This window comes from Melanostigma gelatinosum (genome assembly GCF_949748355.1).
Source record: "Melanostigma gelatinosum genome assembly, chromosome: 4".
Lineage (NCBI taxonomy): Eukaryota > Metazoa > Chordata > Actinopteri > Perciformes > Zoarcidae > Melanostigma > Melanostigma gelatinosum.
Genome location: NC_136637.1, coordinates 8,399,464 through 8,417,582, shown reverse-complemented (window position 1 = coordinate 8,417,582; position 18,119 = coordinate 8,399,464). Strand labels below are relative to the sequence as shown.

The 18,119-nt window shown below is 42.4% G+C and overlaps 2 protein-coding genes and 1 long non-coding RNA gene across 3 annotated transcripts; 1 reads left to right on the top strand and 2 right to left on the bottom strand.

Moving 5' to 3' along the window:
• Positions 1 to 1,007: 1,007 nt before the first annotated feature.
• LOC306776357 (hydroxylysine kinase-like) lies at positions 1,008 to 5,813 on the bottom strand. The gene is made up of 5 exons (XM_079267021.1): positions 5,799 to 5,813; positions 4,775 to 5,083; positions 3,310 to 3,452; positions 2,784 to 2,964; positions 1,008 to 2,605 (listed from the first exon to the last, which is right to left on the bottom strand). The coding sequence occupies exons 1-5, from the start codon at positions 5,803 to 5,805 to the stop codon at positions 2,163 to 2,165; spliced, it is 1,083 nt and encodes a 360-aa protein (XP_079123147.1). The 5' UTR covers positions 5,806 to 5,813; the 3' UTR covers positions 1,008 to 2,162.
• A 4,323-nt stretch (positions 5,814 to 10,136) lies between these two features.
• LOC306776142 lies at positions 10,137 to 12,889 on the top strand. Its single transcript, XR_013771902.1, has 2 exons — positions 10,137 to 10,429; positions 11,815 to 12,889. It is a non-coding gene; the product is annotated as an uncharacterized lncRNA (long non-coding RNA).
• A 558-nt stretch (positions 12,890 to 13,447) lies between these two features.
• Positions 13,448 to 17,644, bottom strand: LOC306776709 (hydroxylysine kinase-like). The gene is made up of 5 exons (XM_079267505.1): positions 17,574 to 17,644; positions 15,997 to 16,305; positions 15,139 to 15,281; positions 14,614 to 14,794; positions 13,448 to 14,435 (listed from the first exon to the last, which is right to left on the bottom strand). The coding sequence occupies exons 2-5, from the start codon at positions 16,298 to 16,300 to the stop codon at positions 13,993 to 13,995; spliced, it is 1,071 nt and encodes a 356-aa protein (XP_079123631.1). The 5' UTR covers positions 16,301 to 16,305; positions 17,574 to 17,644; the 3' UTR covers positions 13,448 to 13,992.
• Positions 17,645 to 18,119: the final 475 nt, after the last annotated feature.

Here is an 18,119-nt window from a genome sequence, read left to right as displayed (position 1 = left end):
CATTATATTTTGTGAAATTATCATTTTTCAAAGTAACCAAGATATGTTTACAAATAGCATGAGGAACATTTTCACAACTAATGTGGTGTCATTATTTCTAGCAATAAATTAGCAAACAAAAACCTAATTAACAGGAGTATCTGACTCAGCAGCAGAAAGCAGAACATGTTTAGGCAGTAGGAAATCAAAATCTAATACATGTTTTTTTTTTATGTAGGTTACTGAATTTTCCTGAAGGGTTGTCACAGTATGTTGGGCGTTTTACAGTTTGCATGTACGGTTTGGCACCAAAGTACAAAGTGACATAATGGCTCACCACAAGGAAGTAAGCCTTTCTTTTTTTCTTTATTGGTTTACATTAAGAAAAACAGTGCTGTAAATGCGCCAGAGTTAGCCAAGAGGCTATTTTTCATCTGTAAATAAATACGCCTACTGTTGTTTCCTCCAGAGAACAGTAGGAGTTTTTAATCTAAGAGTCGAGTAGTTCTGAGAAACATAACAGAGGGAGGACTTCTAGCTTTTCAAGAACAGTTATCGGTAATCATTTTTGATTCTACTTAAATGCTCTTTCTGAAGTCAGCACTTGTTCTATAGACCTGGGTTAAGTAGTAACTATATTGACCAATTCCCTGTTTTACAAGTGTAGTCCAAAGACATGTTTTTTACGATGCAGGTCAAAGACTGTACAAATGAATTATCTATTGGACAACTGCAGAGGTCAGTAGAAAAGAGAACGATAAAAATGTGAGAGTGAGTACAGGACAGGACTCGAGTTATGTATGAATGACATTGTTGTACAACCGCACGTTTAAAATTGGTGACACAGCAGTTCCAAATATTTAATTGACATAAAGAGATACAACATGCCCTCATATTGGCTCATGTTTATCATCTAAATATTTGACACACTGCTTGTTAAATGTATGTTTCGTCTCATATATCAACAACACATTACAATACATTGGAGGAGGGGGGGGGAATAAGATCCTGCAAAGGCAAGATGAATAATCCAAATCTAAAGCTAATAAACACTTACATTAAAAAAGTTCACCTGGTGACTGCACATGCATGTGTGGTTGTCAGGATCCAGTCTCCCTGTCTGACCCGGTGTGTGTTTCCCCTGATCTCCTCATGTGTTCTGTCATTCCCCTGTTTGTTGTTGTGTGCCATGTGCTCTGTGTTTGTCCTCTGCCTCCAGACACCTCCCATGGCCACACCCTGGATTGTGCACAGCTGAGGACACTCCAGCCGATCACCTCCTGCAGCCTGACACACCAGACTCAGGGCCCACTAATGAGTCCCCTGTCTCTATATAAACTCTGGTCCTGCAGTCTGGGGTTGTCAGGTCGTACCGTCTTTCACCCGCTTCAACCCCGGGGCATCCTCTGCCGTCCTTGTGGTCTACGGATTACACGCCGCCGCTCTGCCCTCCTTTGTGTTCAACGGACTACACACGCCGTCAAGCTGCCAGCTCTCCGGTGTCGAGCCACGGGACTCACACCGTCGATCTGGCTCTCTGGTGTCGGACCACAGGCTCCACACCTTCCTGTCTTTAGTCAGGCTAAATAAAACCTGTTCCTATTAACTTCTGTCTCCTGTGGTCTTGCGTTTGGGTCCTACCTGTGAACTCCTGTGACAGTGGTTAATAAATGCATTTATAATTTCAACATGATTTACACATTTTGAGTGAGTTGTGGCTTTTTGGAGGTCAAATTAAGTGTGCTGCACAGTAAACATTGAAGTTGTGATTGCACGTAATGTTAACAGCCAAAGGTAAAGACAGGATTAGTGTTACGATCATTCCCATCGCTCTCAATCCTCAAGTTGTTGGAATGTACAAAAAACAAACCAGGTTACAAAAGTGGATAATGTAAAAGAAAAGACGTCAAAAGTTAAAATCCCCAGTAAGACCTCAAAAAGAGTCAGACAGCCAGACCAAGCAAAAAGAGCCCAGATTTTCTTCATCTCCTCCTATTTATATATTTTTACTTAGCGCTTCTTTAACCTCCTGCCCATATATGGCAGACAAATAATCACTGAATTTGAATTGAATACCCTGGAATAGAGAGATAGGTTTTGGGTGTGGCGTGTCTCTGACATTTTTGGTGGCTATACCGCAAGAGTGCTTTGAACATTTTTCAATGGCTTTCCTCACACATTTCTCAAAATTTGTCCCTGAATTGAGCTGCACTCTGAAACCATGCCTTCTCCACCTGCTCCTTCCCGAGCTCCCAGAGTTGACGGAGAGTGTGGACGCCCCTCCTGGATGTAATCATCAGATACTCTGCATTTTCCGGATGCAAAGTCACGGTGTGACGAGCTAAAACCAATGACTGGCACAAGCGGGACAGCACTAGCACGTAGAGACAGTCTTTCTCTGCCTCATTGAGGGGAAGGAGACTTTCCCAGCCAGCGAGGACAGGTCCACCCACCTCTATAGGTTGAGGGTGCTCCGTCATCATGTACATGATGGCGATGGCTAGCTCATGGATGTAGTAGCCGCTGTTCATGTCCCCGAAGTCGAGGATGCCAGAAATCCTGTGGCCGTCACTCTCGTCAGGTTGTACAAGCACATTGAGGTCATTGAAGTCACCATGGTTAATGCCTTAGAAAAAGAAGAGATACAATGTTGTTAATGGGAACCAAAATGTTATCACTCATTCAGTGACATCCAAACCTTTCTGACAGTATACAAGGTGCTAATGAGCTGTGTCAAAGGAAGTGAGCAGAAGAGTGTTCACCAGCTCCCTTATTCAAATGTTGAAAGGAACTATCATACTCACACCTGCGGAAATTTGAGCGTTTAGGGATCACAGAGGTCTTGTACTGATGAATGACCGACTTCACAACCTCTTCAAGAGGATCTCCCTCTAATAGATTGATGTATGCTTCCAGGAGGGGAACATTGGACAGACTCCATATGAACTTCTCTCTCTGCAGCACGCCAAGATGAGGGTGCTCCATCTGGGAAAAAACAATAATAATACAGAGAAGCGTCATGCTTAATGAGCAGTGAGGGGCTGGTGCCTTATTATATAGATTATCTGAATTAGATTCCAAAATAACACAAACATGGACAACAATGAAGTAGCATGTGGTCGTTAAATTCATGACAAAATAACTCCAATTCAAAACATAGCCAGTCGTGGCAGATGTTGTCACTTAAGACAGTTTTAGAAAATAATCTTGAAGTTTTGTCTTGAGACAATAAACTTTCATATAGTGCAGCACATTGCTGTCATAACAATTGATGGTATTAAAAAACTAAATAAATGATGTAAGAGTTTCACAGGTATGTTACCATTATACCTTTTGTAGGATTTGGTCCATTCTGGCTGCCATCTTGCCAGTTTCATAAAGTAACTGTGGTGTTAAAGGAACCTTGGAAATAGTGGTTCCAGGCAAATAAGTCAGAAGCCTCACCAGGTACTTCTGACAGCCATAGCCACAATCTGCCAAAGGTAAAGACAGGATTAGTGTTACGATCATTCCCATCGCACATAATGAAATGTTTTGAAAGGGTTGTCCTGTGTCACCTGAGGACACAGGTCTCAGTCTTCCAAGATCCTTTGCAGTTTGTCAGGCTTGATAACAAACTGTCTGACACCATCTTCACTAAAACTGGAGCACCACAGGGAACAGTTTTATCCCCCTTTTTATTCTCACTCTATCCAGCTGACTACAGGCAGAGCCATGTGTCCTGTAACATCCAGAAGTTTTCAGATGACACTGCTCTGGTTGGTCTACTTACCTGAGGCAATGACCTGGCCTACAAACGGGAGGTTGAATCATTTGTCAGCTGGTGTGATGAAAACTTTTTAAAACTAAATATTGGAAAGACCAAAGAATTGGTCATTGATTTTAGAAGGAAGAAGGAGGAGGTCTCCCCAGTGACTATTGCAGGTCAGCAGATAGAGATAGTCCAGTCGTATGAATATCTCGGGGTCTATCTGGACAGTAAATTAAACTGGAAGAAGAACACTGATGCTGTTTTTAAAAAGGCTCAGTCAAGACTCTTCTTCCTGAGGAAGCTTAGATCCTTTGACATCAGCAGGAAGCTTCTTCATGTTTTCTATCAGGGGATCTTGGCTAGTGTTCTTTTTTATGCTGTGCTCTGCTGGGGGGCGGCATCACTGTGGATGATAAAAACAGGATCAATAAGATGATCAAAAAGGCTGGCTCAGTGATTGGTCTTACCCCAGACTCACTAAAAATCACTGTTGAAAAGCGAACAAGGGCCAAGTTAAAAACAATTGTCTTGTATGAAGGCCATCCACGACACGGTGTCTTCAATGGACTCCGAAGCTAATTTAGTGAGAGACTCGGGATGCCTCAGTGTTCTACTGAACGACTTAGAAGGTCTTTCGTTCCAGCAGCAGTCCGATTTTTTTAATGCACACCTTTAGAGGTTCTTATCTTCCTGATGTCGATCATGTTTTATATGGCATTGTCTGGTGTTATTTATCCTTTGTAATATGTTTTTGTCTGCTGTGTACTGTGTTGTTGTGTACTGTGGACTGTGTCGTCTGTATGAGTTTTTGGGTGGCAAAAGAGTTTCCCCACTGGGGATTAATAAAGTTTTCTAATCTAATCTCAATCCTCCTAAAGCAGGTATTTTGCCTTGCGGCAAGGCATGTTAGCGTACCTCCTCAACTTGTCAAACTCCTAGAGTACAGCTCAACCTGCCCTCTCTCTCTGAAAGAATTTACAGTACATGCATACATCCTTGATTGCTCGTACTTCTAAGGTCTGACCTGTGGGACTGGTTTCATACCTGCTTCTTCCAGGCTCATGAGCTGTCCTGAAGCGGTGAGCAGGGCTGTTTGAGCAGGAAGTCCATTCTGGTGCAGGAATGACATGGTGTACATCTGCATCTCAATCAGGGAGGAGTTCTTACTGTCCTCCGAGTTCATTATCTTCAGGACGTACTCGCCACCCTCGATGGGCGCCACGTAGAAGTTCTGGTCATCGTAGCTCGGCAGAGAGCGGATTTCTGATGGCGTCAGCCTGAAGAGTCTCTTCACCATCTCAACCACCTGAGTGTGGCTGAAGTTGGGCTTGGCATGCTTTGCTGACATTATTGCTGAATGAAAACAACATGCTATCACAAAAATAGGATTTTGTTGCAGACATTTACAAAACAAAAGCATCATAGTAACCTATCGTACATTTATAATAACACATCATTTAGTAGGAAACCGCCAAAGGGTGTATTACTGCATGTTGCATGCCTCTTTAGAAATCTAATTAAATATTTTTGCCATTATGTGATTTTTTTTATTTTATTTTAAAACCATTGTGAGTGATAGTGAAATTTAACATTCAGCCAAAGTTCACACCAAGTCCAGAAACACATTTTCAGTTCAGTCACGTGGTTAAATTAAAATGACAGGGAAACTTTGCAGAAACTATGCCGTTTCATGCTGTGCCTTTTGGTTTTTTGTTGTTCTGTGCAGCCAGCATTACAACAAACTTTATTCAATTCAATTCAATTCATTTTGTATTGCCCAAAATCACAAATTGGCCTCAGAGGGCTTTGCAATCTGTACACATGTGTCATCCTCTGTCCCAGGACTCTCACATCGGTACAGGAAAAACTCCCCCCAAACAACCCTTTAACGGGGAGAAAACTATAAGAGACCTTAGGGAGAGCAACAGAGGAGGGATCCCTCTCCCAGGATGGACAGAGGTACAATAGATGTCATGTGTACCGAATCATAACAGAGTGACAACACATTACATGCATATGACAGCACTTGAGAACATTATGTTATATTTAGATGTTATAATGCACTTACCCATCATCCGTCTCTCAGCAGATAATGTGAAGAAGTGAAGGGGAAAGGGTGTTACACAAGCCTGGAACAAGCGTGAACAGGTTAATCATGGTATCTACAGGCACCAGTCAAACAGGCTCAAACCATTTTGCATCAGCGTCACCGGCAGAAACAAAGTAACTGAGTTCCAACTTCCCTGCTGTGTAAAATCGTGAAACAATGAGGTTCCTGATCACTGACAGAGACCACTGTTGTCTGCAGTGAAGTAGTACATCTGATACTTTATGAAACTGGCAAGACGGCAGCCATAATGGACTAAATCCTACGAGATGTTAAATAGTGACATACATACCTGTGAAACTCAGATCATTTACGTTGTGATACCATCAACAACAACTGTAGGAGCCTCAAGCAACATAACCAGTGTCCTCTCTATTGTCAATACAGGTGAAGCATTATGACTTATATTGATCATACTGAGATACTGTGTTGACAAGCTTTGGGAAGGAGTTATTTGAAGATCTTTGCCATCAACTTATGGTTCTTTACTTTTTAAATTATTGGTAGACAGACTAGATTTTTCATAAAAATAATACCACGTATGATTTTGGCCAGAAAGTCGATTACAGCAATTATGATACATGACTAATACCCATAAAGGGTCCGATTTTTATTTATTTTTTGTCATCAGTCAAGCCTCCATTGGAAGCAGGCGCTTATGAGGACCACACAAGGGCAGTTTTACATGAGATTTTATCCACGGCTATAACGACAGGAGCGTACTAAAACAGCTGGTCTGACAAGTTCTCAAAGCACATTATTAAGAAAATGGAAAGCTTTGATGTTTTAAAAGGAGTTTTTGAATGTGAGCTACATGTGAGTTAGTTCAATTAACTTCCTACCAGCAAAAAATGAAATGAGAAGCAGGTCACTGTTTTATAGTTTCAAACTGCATCTGCAGTTTTAAGAGATTTGTTGTTATTTGTTTAGTAGTGATAGTTGTAGTAGTTGCATATAACCAGTGCATATGACCTTGTTCATTAATAATAATGTAGGCTAAATATGACAATAGAGGACTATCATTATATTTTGTGAAATTATCATTTTTCAGAGTAACCAAGATATGTTTACAAATAGCATGAGGAACTTTTTCACAACTAATGTGGTGTCATTATTTCTAGCAATAAATTAGCAAACAAAAACCTAATTAACAGGAGTATCTGACTCAGCAGCAGAAAGCAGAACATGTTTAGGCAGTAGGCCATGTGCTCTGTGTTTGTCCTCTGCCTCCAGACACCTCCCATGGCCACACCCTGGATTGTGCACAGCTGAGGACACTCCAGCCGATCACCTCCTGCAGCCTGACACACCAGACTCAGGGCCCACTAATGAGTCCCCTGTCTCTATATAAACTCTGGTCCTGCAGTCTGGGGTTGTCAGGTCGTACCGTCTTTCACCCGCTTCAACCCCGGGGCATCCTCTGCCGTCCTTGTGGTCTACGGATTACACGCCGCCGCTCTGCCCTCCTTTGTGTTCAACGGACTACACACGCCGTCAAGCTGCCAGCTCTCCGGTGTCGAGCCACGGGCCTCACACCGTCGATCTGGCTCTCTGGTGTCGGACCACAGGCTCCACACCTTCCTGTCTTTAGTCAGGCTAAATAAAACCTGTTCCTCTTAACTTCTGTCTCCTGTGGTCTTGCGTTTGGGTCCTACCTGTGAACTCCCGTGACAGTGGTTAATAAATGCATTTATAATTTCAACATGATTTACACATTTTGAGTGAGTTGTGGCTTTTTGGAGGTCAAATTAAGTGTGCTGCACAGTAAACATTGAAGTTGTGATTGCACGTAATGTTAACAGATTTTTGGGAGAAAACATTATTTGTGCAGACTTCTGACAGCCAAAGGTAAAGACAGGATTAGTGTTACGATCATTCCCATCGCTCTCAATCCTCAAGTTGTTGGAATGTACAAAAAACAAACCAGGTTACAAAAGTGGATAATGTAAAAGAAAAGACGTCAAAAGTTAAAATCCCCAGTAAGACCTCAAAAAGAGTCAGACAGCCAGACCAAGCAAAAAGAGCCCAGATTTTCATGAGATCTGAGATATGAGATCTCATTTTCTGTGAGATATGTTGCTGTTAGAAAGTTCATTTGTCTGGTTGTCTGAACACATTGACCTATTTGTTCTAGTATCTGTTTCTATTGCGCGAACAGGCGACGGAATGCCCTGCTTGCAGTTTTTGACCTGCTTACAGTGACCTCACACCTCCGCAATATAAGCTTACAAGTATAGCGCATATTATTTAACATTGAATGAATATATTTTTATTTACACACACGAAACACATATATGCAATGTTTTCATCACAATCATTCAAAAACATGCCGACTATTGTTGAGGGAAAGGAGTTAGAGTTTTTGGTAGATTTCAGGGGCCACTCACTCAGTAATTCAACAAACATTTTCCTCATCAGAAGATGAGCGGGCGGTATGTTTATTCACAAGGGGCTTCTGGTTTGACAGTAACTGAAAAATGTAGCAGTCCGATGACGAGTGTGCACACTGACCTGACTGACGAAAAACCTGACATTAGAGTGAAACATTCGTTTTTACTTTCGCCACTCTGTCCCATTAATCTGATGGGCAGAGACCTGATGTGTGCTTATGGCATCTGTTTGACATCATCCCCTGACGGACTGAAAGTGACTAGACACAGAGCCATACAACACATGATGCAGATGGCTGCTCCTGTTCCACTTCATGTTTATCAGTGGTGGATTCCTGTGAAGGAAGCCACACGACTGGTTCAAGAAGTTGACACTCGTGTCTCGCCTCATGCAGAACGCATGAATCCAGAACATCTCCACTGCACCTCCTATGTCTCTGAGGGTGCAGATGAATCCTACGAGGATATGTTTTTTGAAGGCATCAATGATGCGATTGTTTGTACTACCTTATTTTGGTCAACATACAAATCTGATGTTTCTGTGTCTCTCTCTCCCACACAGAAAGAACTATTTCGAGTGGCAGACTCGTCTCCTCACATCTCGCTGTCCAAGGGTCGAAATGACCAATGGCGAGATCTGGGACCGTTCGTGGCACAATGCGAAGCGCTCACTGACTGGGAATCAACAAATGATCCACTCAAAGTCGACTCAAAGTCAAAGTCGACTGGGTACCATCGTGGTTTTTGTGTTCTCCTGACGGCAGCTTCACGTTCTGTCTGTTTTTCATGAACATAACAACAAAGCTAAAACGTTCGTCTCTAACGCTGTCTCTATTTCTCCCGCTCTTGCCTCTGTTCCACAGACACTCTGGGCGGCGCACAAATATGACGTGGGTTTGATCAAGAACTGCCAACCGGTCGTCATTACTCCACGTTCTGACTTCCGACCCCACAAACACCAATATCCTCTGCGACAGGAGGCCATTGACGGTATTACACCAGTGTTTGATTCACTCCAGAAAGCAGGAGTGATCGTTCCATGTCCGGATTCGCCAGTACGAACACCGATTTTTTTCCTGTGAAAAAGATCAGAGACCAAGACAAACCCACTGAGTGGCGTTTTGTGCAGGATCTGAAAGCAGTAAACGCTTCAGTCCACGCACGCGCACCGAATGTGCCTAATCCATATACTATTCTAGCTCAGATTCCACCTGACGCTAAATGGTTTTCTGTTGTTGACCTGTCAAATGCTTTTTTCAGTGTCCCAGTCGACAAAGATTCTCAATTTTGGTTCGCCTTTAACTTCAATGGGAAACCTTACACCTTCACACGGCTGTGTCAGGGGTATACAGAATCACCAACAATCTACAATGACGCTCTTCGGGAAAGTTTAGAAAGTCTAACTCTCTCACCAGGCTCTGCCCTACTTCAGTATGTCGACGACTGCCTTATCGCAGCTCCTACTCAGGCACAGTGTCAGAAAGATACATTAAAGCTGCTACAACACCGAGCACAGGAAGGCCACAAGGCCAGTCTCTCAAAGTTACAGTTTGTAACACGAAACGTTCATTTTCTTGGCCATGACATTTCAGGAGAAGGTAAGACTCTCTCCCCCAAAAGAATCGCTTCAATTGTTTCGTTGCCTCAACCCAACACTAAAAAACAGATGATGTCCTTTCTAGGACTGTGTTCATACTGTCGGTCTTTCATACCTAACTACTCACAAATGGAACAGCCATTGTCATCTTTGATCCACGGTAAGAATCTCACAGCACATGACAAAATAATTTGGACAAAAGAAGGCCATGACACTTTCACACAAATGAAATGTGCTTTGCAAACTCCTCCTACTCTAGGGTTGCCAGATCCGCATAAGCCGTTCACTCAAACAGTAGATGAAAGACAGAGCTGCATGACTTCCGTGTTGCTACAATCTCATGGCGACAAACTCAGACCAGTTGCGTATTTCTCCGCAAAACTCGATCCAGTCGCTGCTGGCCTGCCACAATGTTTGCGTGCTGTGGCCGCGTGCGAAAGAGCGCTCGCTGCATCACGTGACATTGTCGGTTACTCGCCGCTAACACTGCTCGTACCTCACTCAGTCTCTTTGACTGTACTAATCTTAACCCTGCATCGTTACTTCCTATTCCTGGGGATGGTGATCCTGACCTGTTGGACACTCCGCTGCACAACAGCGTGATGGTAATGTATGTAGACGGATCAGCCTCTCGCGATCCTCAGACTGGTACTAATCTTGTGGGTTTTGCTGTTGTTTCTGACTCTGATGTGCTGTGTTCAGGTTCCCTACCATGTCACCTCTCAGCCCAGGCAGCTGAGCTCATTGCACTCACTAAAGCATGTAAACTCGCTAAAGGTAAGACCGTTACTATCCACACTGACTCTCGTTACGCCTTCGGCGTCGTGCACGATTTTGGCGCTTTGTGGAAACATCGCAAATTCCTGAAGTCTGACGGTAAGCCTGTCCTTCATCACACTGTCATTGCTGAGCTGTTAGAGGCCATTATTTTGCCTACAGCCATTGCAGTATGTAAGTGTGCAGCACACACTAATCAGACTAATGATATTTCAACAGGAAATGCACGCGCAGACGCGGCTGCCAAAGCTGCTGCTCGACGTCCTGTCCCCACTTCCTCTGCTCTCGCGTTTTCATGCGTGCCAGTTCCTTCTTCTCCTACAGCAATGCAAACTCTCTCCACTCCGGAAGAGCGACGGCTGTGGTCTAGTTCAGGTTGTACTTACACAGATGGACTTTGGGTGGGACCTGATGCTAAGCCATGTCTGCCTAAGCACTATTTCAATCATTATGCTAAGTTGACACATGGGTTAGACCACGTGTCAAAAGGAGGAATGTTGAGCGCATTAAATGAAACGTGGTTCACAAAGGTCACCTCATATGCACAAGAATTTTGTTCTGCATGTGTAACCTGTTCTACTCACAATGTAGGCAGGCCTGTAGCGGTGTCCAGCCAAGCTGCACATCCGCCTCCAACACGGCCTTTTGAACACATTATGATGGACTTTGTTGAGCTCTCTCCATCTGAAGGTAAGAAACACTGTCTGATGATGGTGGACATGTGGTCAAAGTGGGTTGAAGTTTTTCCATCAAGCAAACAGACCGCTGCAACAGTGGCAACGGCATTGATTTCTGAAATCATTCCTCGTTGGGGCATTCCTACTAAAATATCAAGTGACAACAGCTCTCATTTTGTAAACCAGGCCATTACAGAACTAAGCGCCTATTTGGGTATCGACTTAAGAACACACTGTGCTTACCATCCTGCCAGTGGTGGCGCTGTTGAACGAGAGAACGGTACCCTCAAAACAAAGTTAGCAAAATGTTGTGCTGACACTGGGTTACCATGGACAAAAGCCCGGCCTCTAGTGCTGATGTACATGTGTATGAGGAAACGAACATGCAGCAATCTGAGTCCTTTTGAGATATTGTTTGGTTTTCCTCCTCATGTAGGCACGGAAGCACCCGAGGCACCGCTCCCATCAACCGCCTTATGCAAACATGAAATGTTAACATATTGTGCACAACTGTCCTCTGCTCTATCTAACATAAGACAACAGCTGGCAGCTGCCCTCCCGAGGCCAGGGGAGGGACCGCTCCACAAGCTGAAACCCGGTGACTTCGTAGTGGTGAAAGATTTCAGACGAAAGAACTGGAGAGCACAGCGCTGGCTGGGCCCGTTCCAGATCCTCCTCATCACCCACACGGCAGTAAAGGTAGCTGAGAGAGCAACTTGGGTCCACGCGTCACACTGCAAAAAGGTTCCAGAAGAGGAGAAGCTTCAGGTGAGCAAACACCTGCATCAAGTGTCAGCCAACCGGCACCACCGAAAGAACCAACGGTGCCATCGCAGGAGGACAAGCAGTGATTGACGGACGGGATCACAACGGGCAGTGGCCGACAGACACGTCGTGATCTGTGCTAACTGTCTACAACTCATCTTCCAGGCCTTGAGGGAAACAAAGAGGAGAACAACCCTCTTGCCAACATCTCAACGTGTTGCTCATATATCAGAGACTTTGTCTCACAAAAACAGATTTTTGCAATATCAACTGTGCATTTGACTCATGTTTTTCAGTTTGATTTGTCTTATGTTTCTTTCATGATCTAGCTAGGAACAGACTTCTCAAGACAGAGGCAGAATAATCCTCTGGGGTCTGTTGAGACAAAGGCAGTCTACCCTTTGCTCTCTAGTTCGTCTTTTTACATTTTTACTATGTTTAATTGTGGTTATGTTGTAACCAAAAGAGTGGATTGTAATGATAAAAATGTTTTAACATGTCCTCATCATATTTTCTGTGAGACATGTTGCTGTTAGAAAGTTCATTTGTCTGGATGTCTGAACACATTGACCTATTTGTTTTAGTACAAAGGTCACTTTTTATCTTAGTCGGGACAAACAACCGACGTGTTCTTTCTGCAATCAACTGCTTCTGCTACTAAACATTTCTGCCTTAGTCTCCGGTGTGTTATCTGTCTCCTCTGTGCCGGCCTGCCGGCCGGTAAAAATATCTTTTTTTTAATTTTTTATTCTGCGTCTCTAGAGCATATTCACAGTTCACTGCAATACGTGGTTGTGTTTTGTGTTCTCTGTTTGCAAACATTAAATTTACTTTTTGAAACTTTGATCATTCATCAAGACTCTGTTTTTATGTTAAACACTTTGGATAAAACCAATTTCACTCCTGAACTTTTGAAGGAAATATTCCACAACAGGGTGCACAGTATTACGGCATGCTGCATGCCTCTTTAGAAATCAAATTAAATATTTTTTGCCATTATGTGATTTTTTTTTATTATTGATTTTTAGTGATTGTGAAATTAACATTCTCCCTCAACACAAATACATTTAAAAAAATGTAGGTTATCATGACTTTAAAGTCATTTATAGTATAATAATAATTCGTAAAATCCATCTTCTCCAAAGTGAGTATTTGCTAATAAAATATGCCATCTTGGATTCTGGGAAAGTGTGATGATTCGTCCCTTATTTTCTGATATCTTAAATAATCAATCATTGAATCGAAATAATAAAACTTGGTTTCAGCCAAAATTAAGCCTCATTCAAAAATAACTACAGCACCACTGGGAATGTTTTTTCCACCTGCACTTTATGGGAAGGAACCAAGCAGATTAAACTAAAAAGGTTGCCATGAACTGCGCAGACTATACACAACTGTGGAAAGTGTCATTAATATATCAAGTTACATTTTGAATGTCAAATAGAAACTGACATACCGAGTCTGAATCGATGAAAACAAACTAAACCAAGACCGTGACAGCCTATCCCAGGGGAAGAGCTCTCTTACCTTTCGGAGACTACGGAGGCACCGTCAGAGATGAGCAAGACTGGACTTGTTGTTGGAATGTACAAAAACAAACTACTTTTATTTGTTTTTTGCAATCATAAGAAGATAAAAGGTTACAAAAGTGGATAATGTAAAAGAAAAGACGTCAAAAGTTAAAATCCCCAGTAAGACCTCAAAAAGAGTCAGACAGCCAGACCAAGCAAAAAGAGCCCAGATTTTCTTCATCTCCTCCTATTTATATATTTTTACTTAGCGCTTCTTTAACCTCCTGCCCATATATAGCAGACAACTAATCACTGAATTTGAATTGGATACCCTGGAATAGAGAGATAGGTTTTGGGTGTGGCGTGTCTCTGACATTTTTGGTGGCTATACCGCAACAGTGCTTTAAACATTTTTCAATGGCTTTCCTCACACATTTCTCACAATTTGTCCCTGAATTGAGCTGCACTCTGAAACCATGCCTTCTCCACCTGCTCCTTCCCGAGCTCCCAGAGTTGACGGAGAATGTGGACGCCCCTCCTGGATGAAATCATCAGATACTCTGCATTTTCCGGATGCAAAGTCACGGCGTGACGAGCTAAAACCAATGACTGGCACAAGCGGGACAGCACTAGCACGTAGAGACAGTCTTTCTCTGCCTCATTGAGGGGAAGGAGACTTTCCCAGCCAGCGAGGACAGGTCCACCCACCTCTATAGGTTGAGGGTGCTCCGTCATCATGTACATGATGACGATGGCTAGCTCATGGATGTAGTAGCCGCTGTTCATGTCCCCGAAGTCGAGGATGCCAGAAATCCTGTGGCCGTTACTCTCGTCAGGTTGTACAAGCACATTGAGGTCATTGAAGTCACCATGGTTAATGCCTTAGAAAAAGAAGAGATACAATGTTGTTAATGGGAACCAAAATGTTATCACTCATTCAGTGACATCCAAACCTTTCTGATAGTATACAAGGTGCTAATGAGCTGTGTCAAAGGAAGTGAGCAGAAGAGTGTTCACCAGCTCCCTTATTCAAATGTTGAAAGGAACTATCATACTCACACCTGCGGAAATTTGAGCGTTTAGGGATCACAGAGGTCTTGTACTGATGAATGACCGACTTCACAACCTCTTCAAGAGGATCTCCCTCTAATAGATTGATGTATGCTTCCAGGAGGGGAACATTGGACAGACTCCATATGAACTTCTCTCTCTGCAGCACGCCAAGATGAGGGTGCTCCATCTGGAAAAAACAATAATAATACAGAGAAGCGTCATGCTTAATGAGCAGTGAGGGGCTGGTGCCTTATTATATAGATTATCTGAATTAGATTCCAAAATAACACAAACATGGGCAACAATGAAGTAGCATGTGGTCGTTAAATTCATGACAAAATAACTCCAATTCAAAACATAGCCAGTCGTGGCAGATGTTGTCACTTAAGACAGTTTTAGAAAATAATCTTGAAGTTTTGTCTTGAGACAATAAACTTTCATATAGTGCAGCACATTGCTGTCATAACAATTGATGGTATTAAAAAACTAAATAAATGATGTAAGAGTTTCACAGGTATGTTACCATTATACCTTTTGTAGGATTTGGTCCATTCTGGCTGCCATCTTGCCAGTTTCATGAAGTAACTGTGGTGTTAAAGGAACCTTGGAAATAGTGGTTCCAGGCAAATAAGTCAGAAGCCTCACCAGGTACTTCTGACAGCCATAGCCACAATCTGCCAAAGGTAAAGACAGGATCAGTGTTACGATCATTCCCATCGCACATAATGAAATGTTTTGAAAGGGTTGTCCTGTGTCACCTGAGGACACAGGTCTCAGTCTTCCAAGATCCTTTGCAGTTTGTCAGGCTTGATAACAAACTGTCTGACACCATCTTCACTAAAACTGGAGCACCACAGGGAACAGTTTTATCCCCCTTTTTATTCTCACTCTATCCAGCTGACTACAGGCAGAGCCATGTGTCCTGTAACATCCAGAAGTTTTCAGATGACACTGCTCTGGTTGGTCTACTTACCTGAGGCAATGACCTGGCCTACAAACGGGAGGTTGAATCATTTGTCAGCTGGTGTGATGAAAACTTTTTAAAACTAAATATTGGAAAGACCAAAGAATTGGTCATTGATTTTAGAAGGAAGAAGGAGGAGGTCTCCCCAGTGACTATTGCAGGTCAGCAGATAGAGATAGTCCAGTCGTATAAATATCTCGGGGTCTATCTGTACAGTAAATTAAACTGGAAGAAGAACACTGATGCTGTTTTTAAAAAGCAGGTATTTTGCCTTGCGGCAAGGCATGTTAGCGTACCTCCTCAACTTGTCAAACTCCTAGAGTACAGCTCAACCTGCCCTCTCTCTCTGAAATAATTTACATTACATGCATACATCCTTGATTGCTCTTACTTCTAAGGTCTGACCTGTGGGACTGGTTTCATACCTGCTTCTTCCAGGCTCATGAGCTGTCCTGAAGCGGTGAGCAGGGCTGTTTGAGCAGGAAGTCCATTCTGGTGCAGGAATGACATGGTGTATATCTGCATCTCAATCAGGGAGGAGTTCTTACTGTCCTCCGAGTTCATTATCTTCAGGACGTACTCGCCACCCTCGATGGGCGCCACGTAGAAGTTCTGGTCATCGTAGCTCGGCAGAGAGCGGATTTCTGATGGCGTCAGCCTGAAGAGTCTCTTCACCATCTCAACCACCTGAGTGTGGCTGAAGTTGGGCTTGGCATGCTTTGCTGACATTATTGCTGAATGAAAACAACATGCTATCACAAAAATAGGATTTTGTTGCAGATATTTACAAAACAAAAGCATCATTTAGTAGGAAACCGCCAAAGGGTGTATTACTGCATGTTGCATGCCTCTTTAGAAATCAAATTAAATAGTTTTGCCATTATGTGATTTTTTTTATTTTATTTTAAAACCATTGTGAGTGATAGTGAAATTTAACATTCTCCCTCAACACAAATAAAAAAAATAAAAAATTAGCTTATGACAGTAATTTATAGTACAATAATAACAGACATTCTAAAATCCAGCTTCTGCAATGTGAGTATTTGCAAATAAAACATGCCATATTGGACCCTGGGAAAGTGTGATGATTCGTCCCTTATTTTCCGATATCTTTAACGAATTAATTATTATTATGTGTTTATGGGAAGGAACCAAGCAGATTAAACGAGATAAAAGCGCAACATAAACTGCACAGACTACACACACAACTGTGGATGGTGTCGTTAATATATCAAGTTACATTTTGAATGTTAAATAGAAACTGTGACATACTGAGTCTGAATAAATTGCAACTGAGTTGTAAGAGTTGATCCGTGTGTATTGCTGTTTTAACACGGTTAACGCTGTCCCTGTGTTATTGTCCATTGAATTAACACTTGCATGCAATTCCACGCACCAAATACGTCAGACTCATTACAAGTCTCAACACTATAGCCTGTAACATTCACCCAAATAGTTTAATAAGAAGCATTCATTAAATAAATAAATTGATAATTCCAGTGTTCGCAGCCATTGCCCAATTTATTCAGGATCAGTTGTGGGAAAGTGGCAGAAATATGACTTTATACCGGTTATAAATTGTTTTCATTATTGAGGCAATTAGTTTATTTATTTAATTTAGCTCTCCTTGATGATCGCTGGAGCAAACACGTTTAAAAACGCACAACTTTTACTTTGAAGGCGAGCTTTCTGTTTCCAGGTATAGTCTTCCTTGAATCGACTTTCATTATTAAAGTTAGACAACGGAACAAGTACATGTTTGTGTCCGAGGAATTGTATTGCGGGTGTTCATTCAATGCGACAATAATACAGGCAAAGGGTTCACCACATTCAGGCAGCATCATTACGCCAATGAAATTAGGCAATATCCCTAAAATCAGATTGTTCATTACACAACGTGAACAATGGCAGATACATTACTTCATGCACGAACCCTCGCCAACGTTACATTAAATAAGAGCCATAGCGGCTGATAACGAGAGTGACAGGTCGGTAAACCTACCTCACGTTGTGTGGAAGAACAGGAGAACAAGTAGTAAAACGTAACGCGGCGTGTCTCCTCCTTACTGACCAAATTGCCATGTAATCGACGTTTACGTCTTACTTTTCTCATGAAAAAAAAATATCTACATCCGGTGGGATTTAAAAACTATTATATTGATATTGAATATTAATTGAATATTATTGAATATTAATATTCAACAAAATAAAGCCAGCTCAACTCTTGTGTACTTTTAAAGTTAGTTAACATTATATTGTCCACGGACATTCACGGACCCGTTACATTCAGTAAATCCTCCGTTACGTTCAGGATTACCCATAGTCCTTTGCGTCTAGATTACCTCATAGTCCTTTGGGGATATTCAGTGCAGGTACACATTTATAACAGCAGGTGGCGGACTTTTCCCATTTAGCGGGATTTAACCTGAACCTCTTCAACTATGTTACCATAGAGTGGTCTCACCTACGTCACGATCTCCTTAGTTACGAGGTCTGTCCGCCATGTTGGAGTACATACAGATCCTACATGGCGGCGAGTAAACAAGGA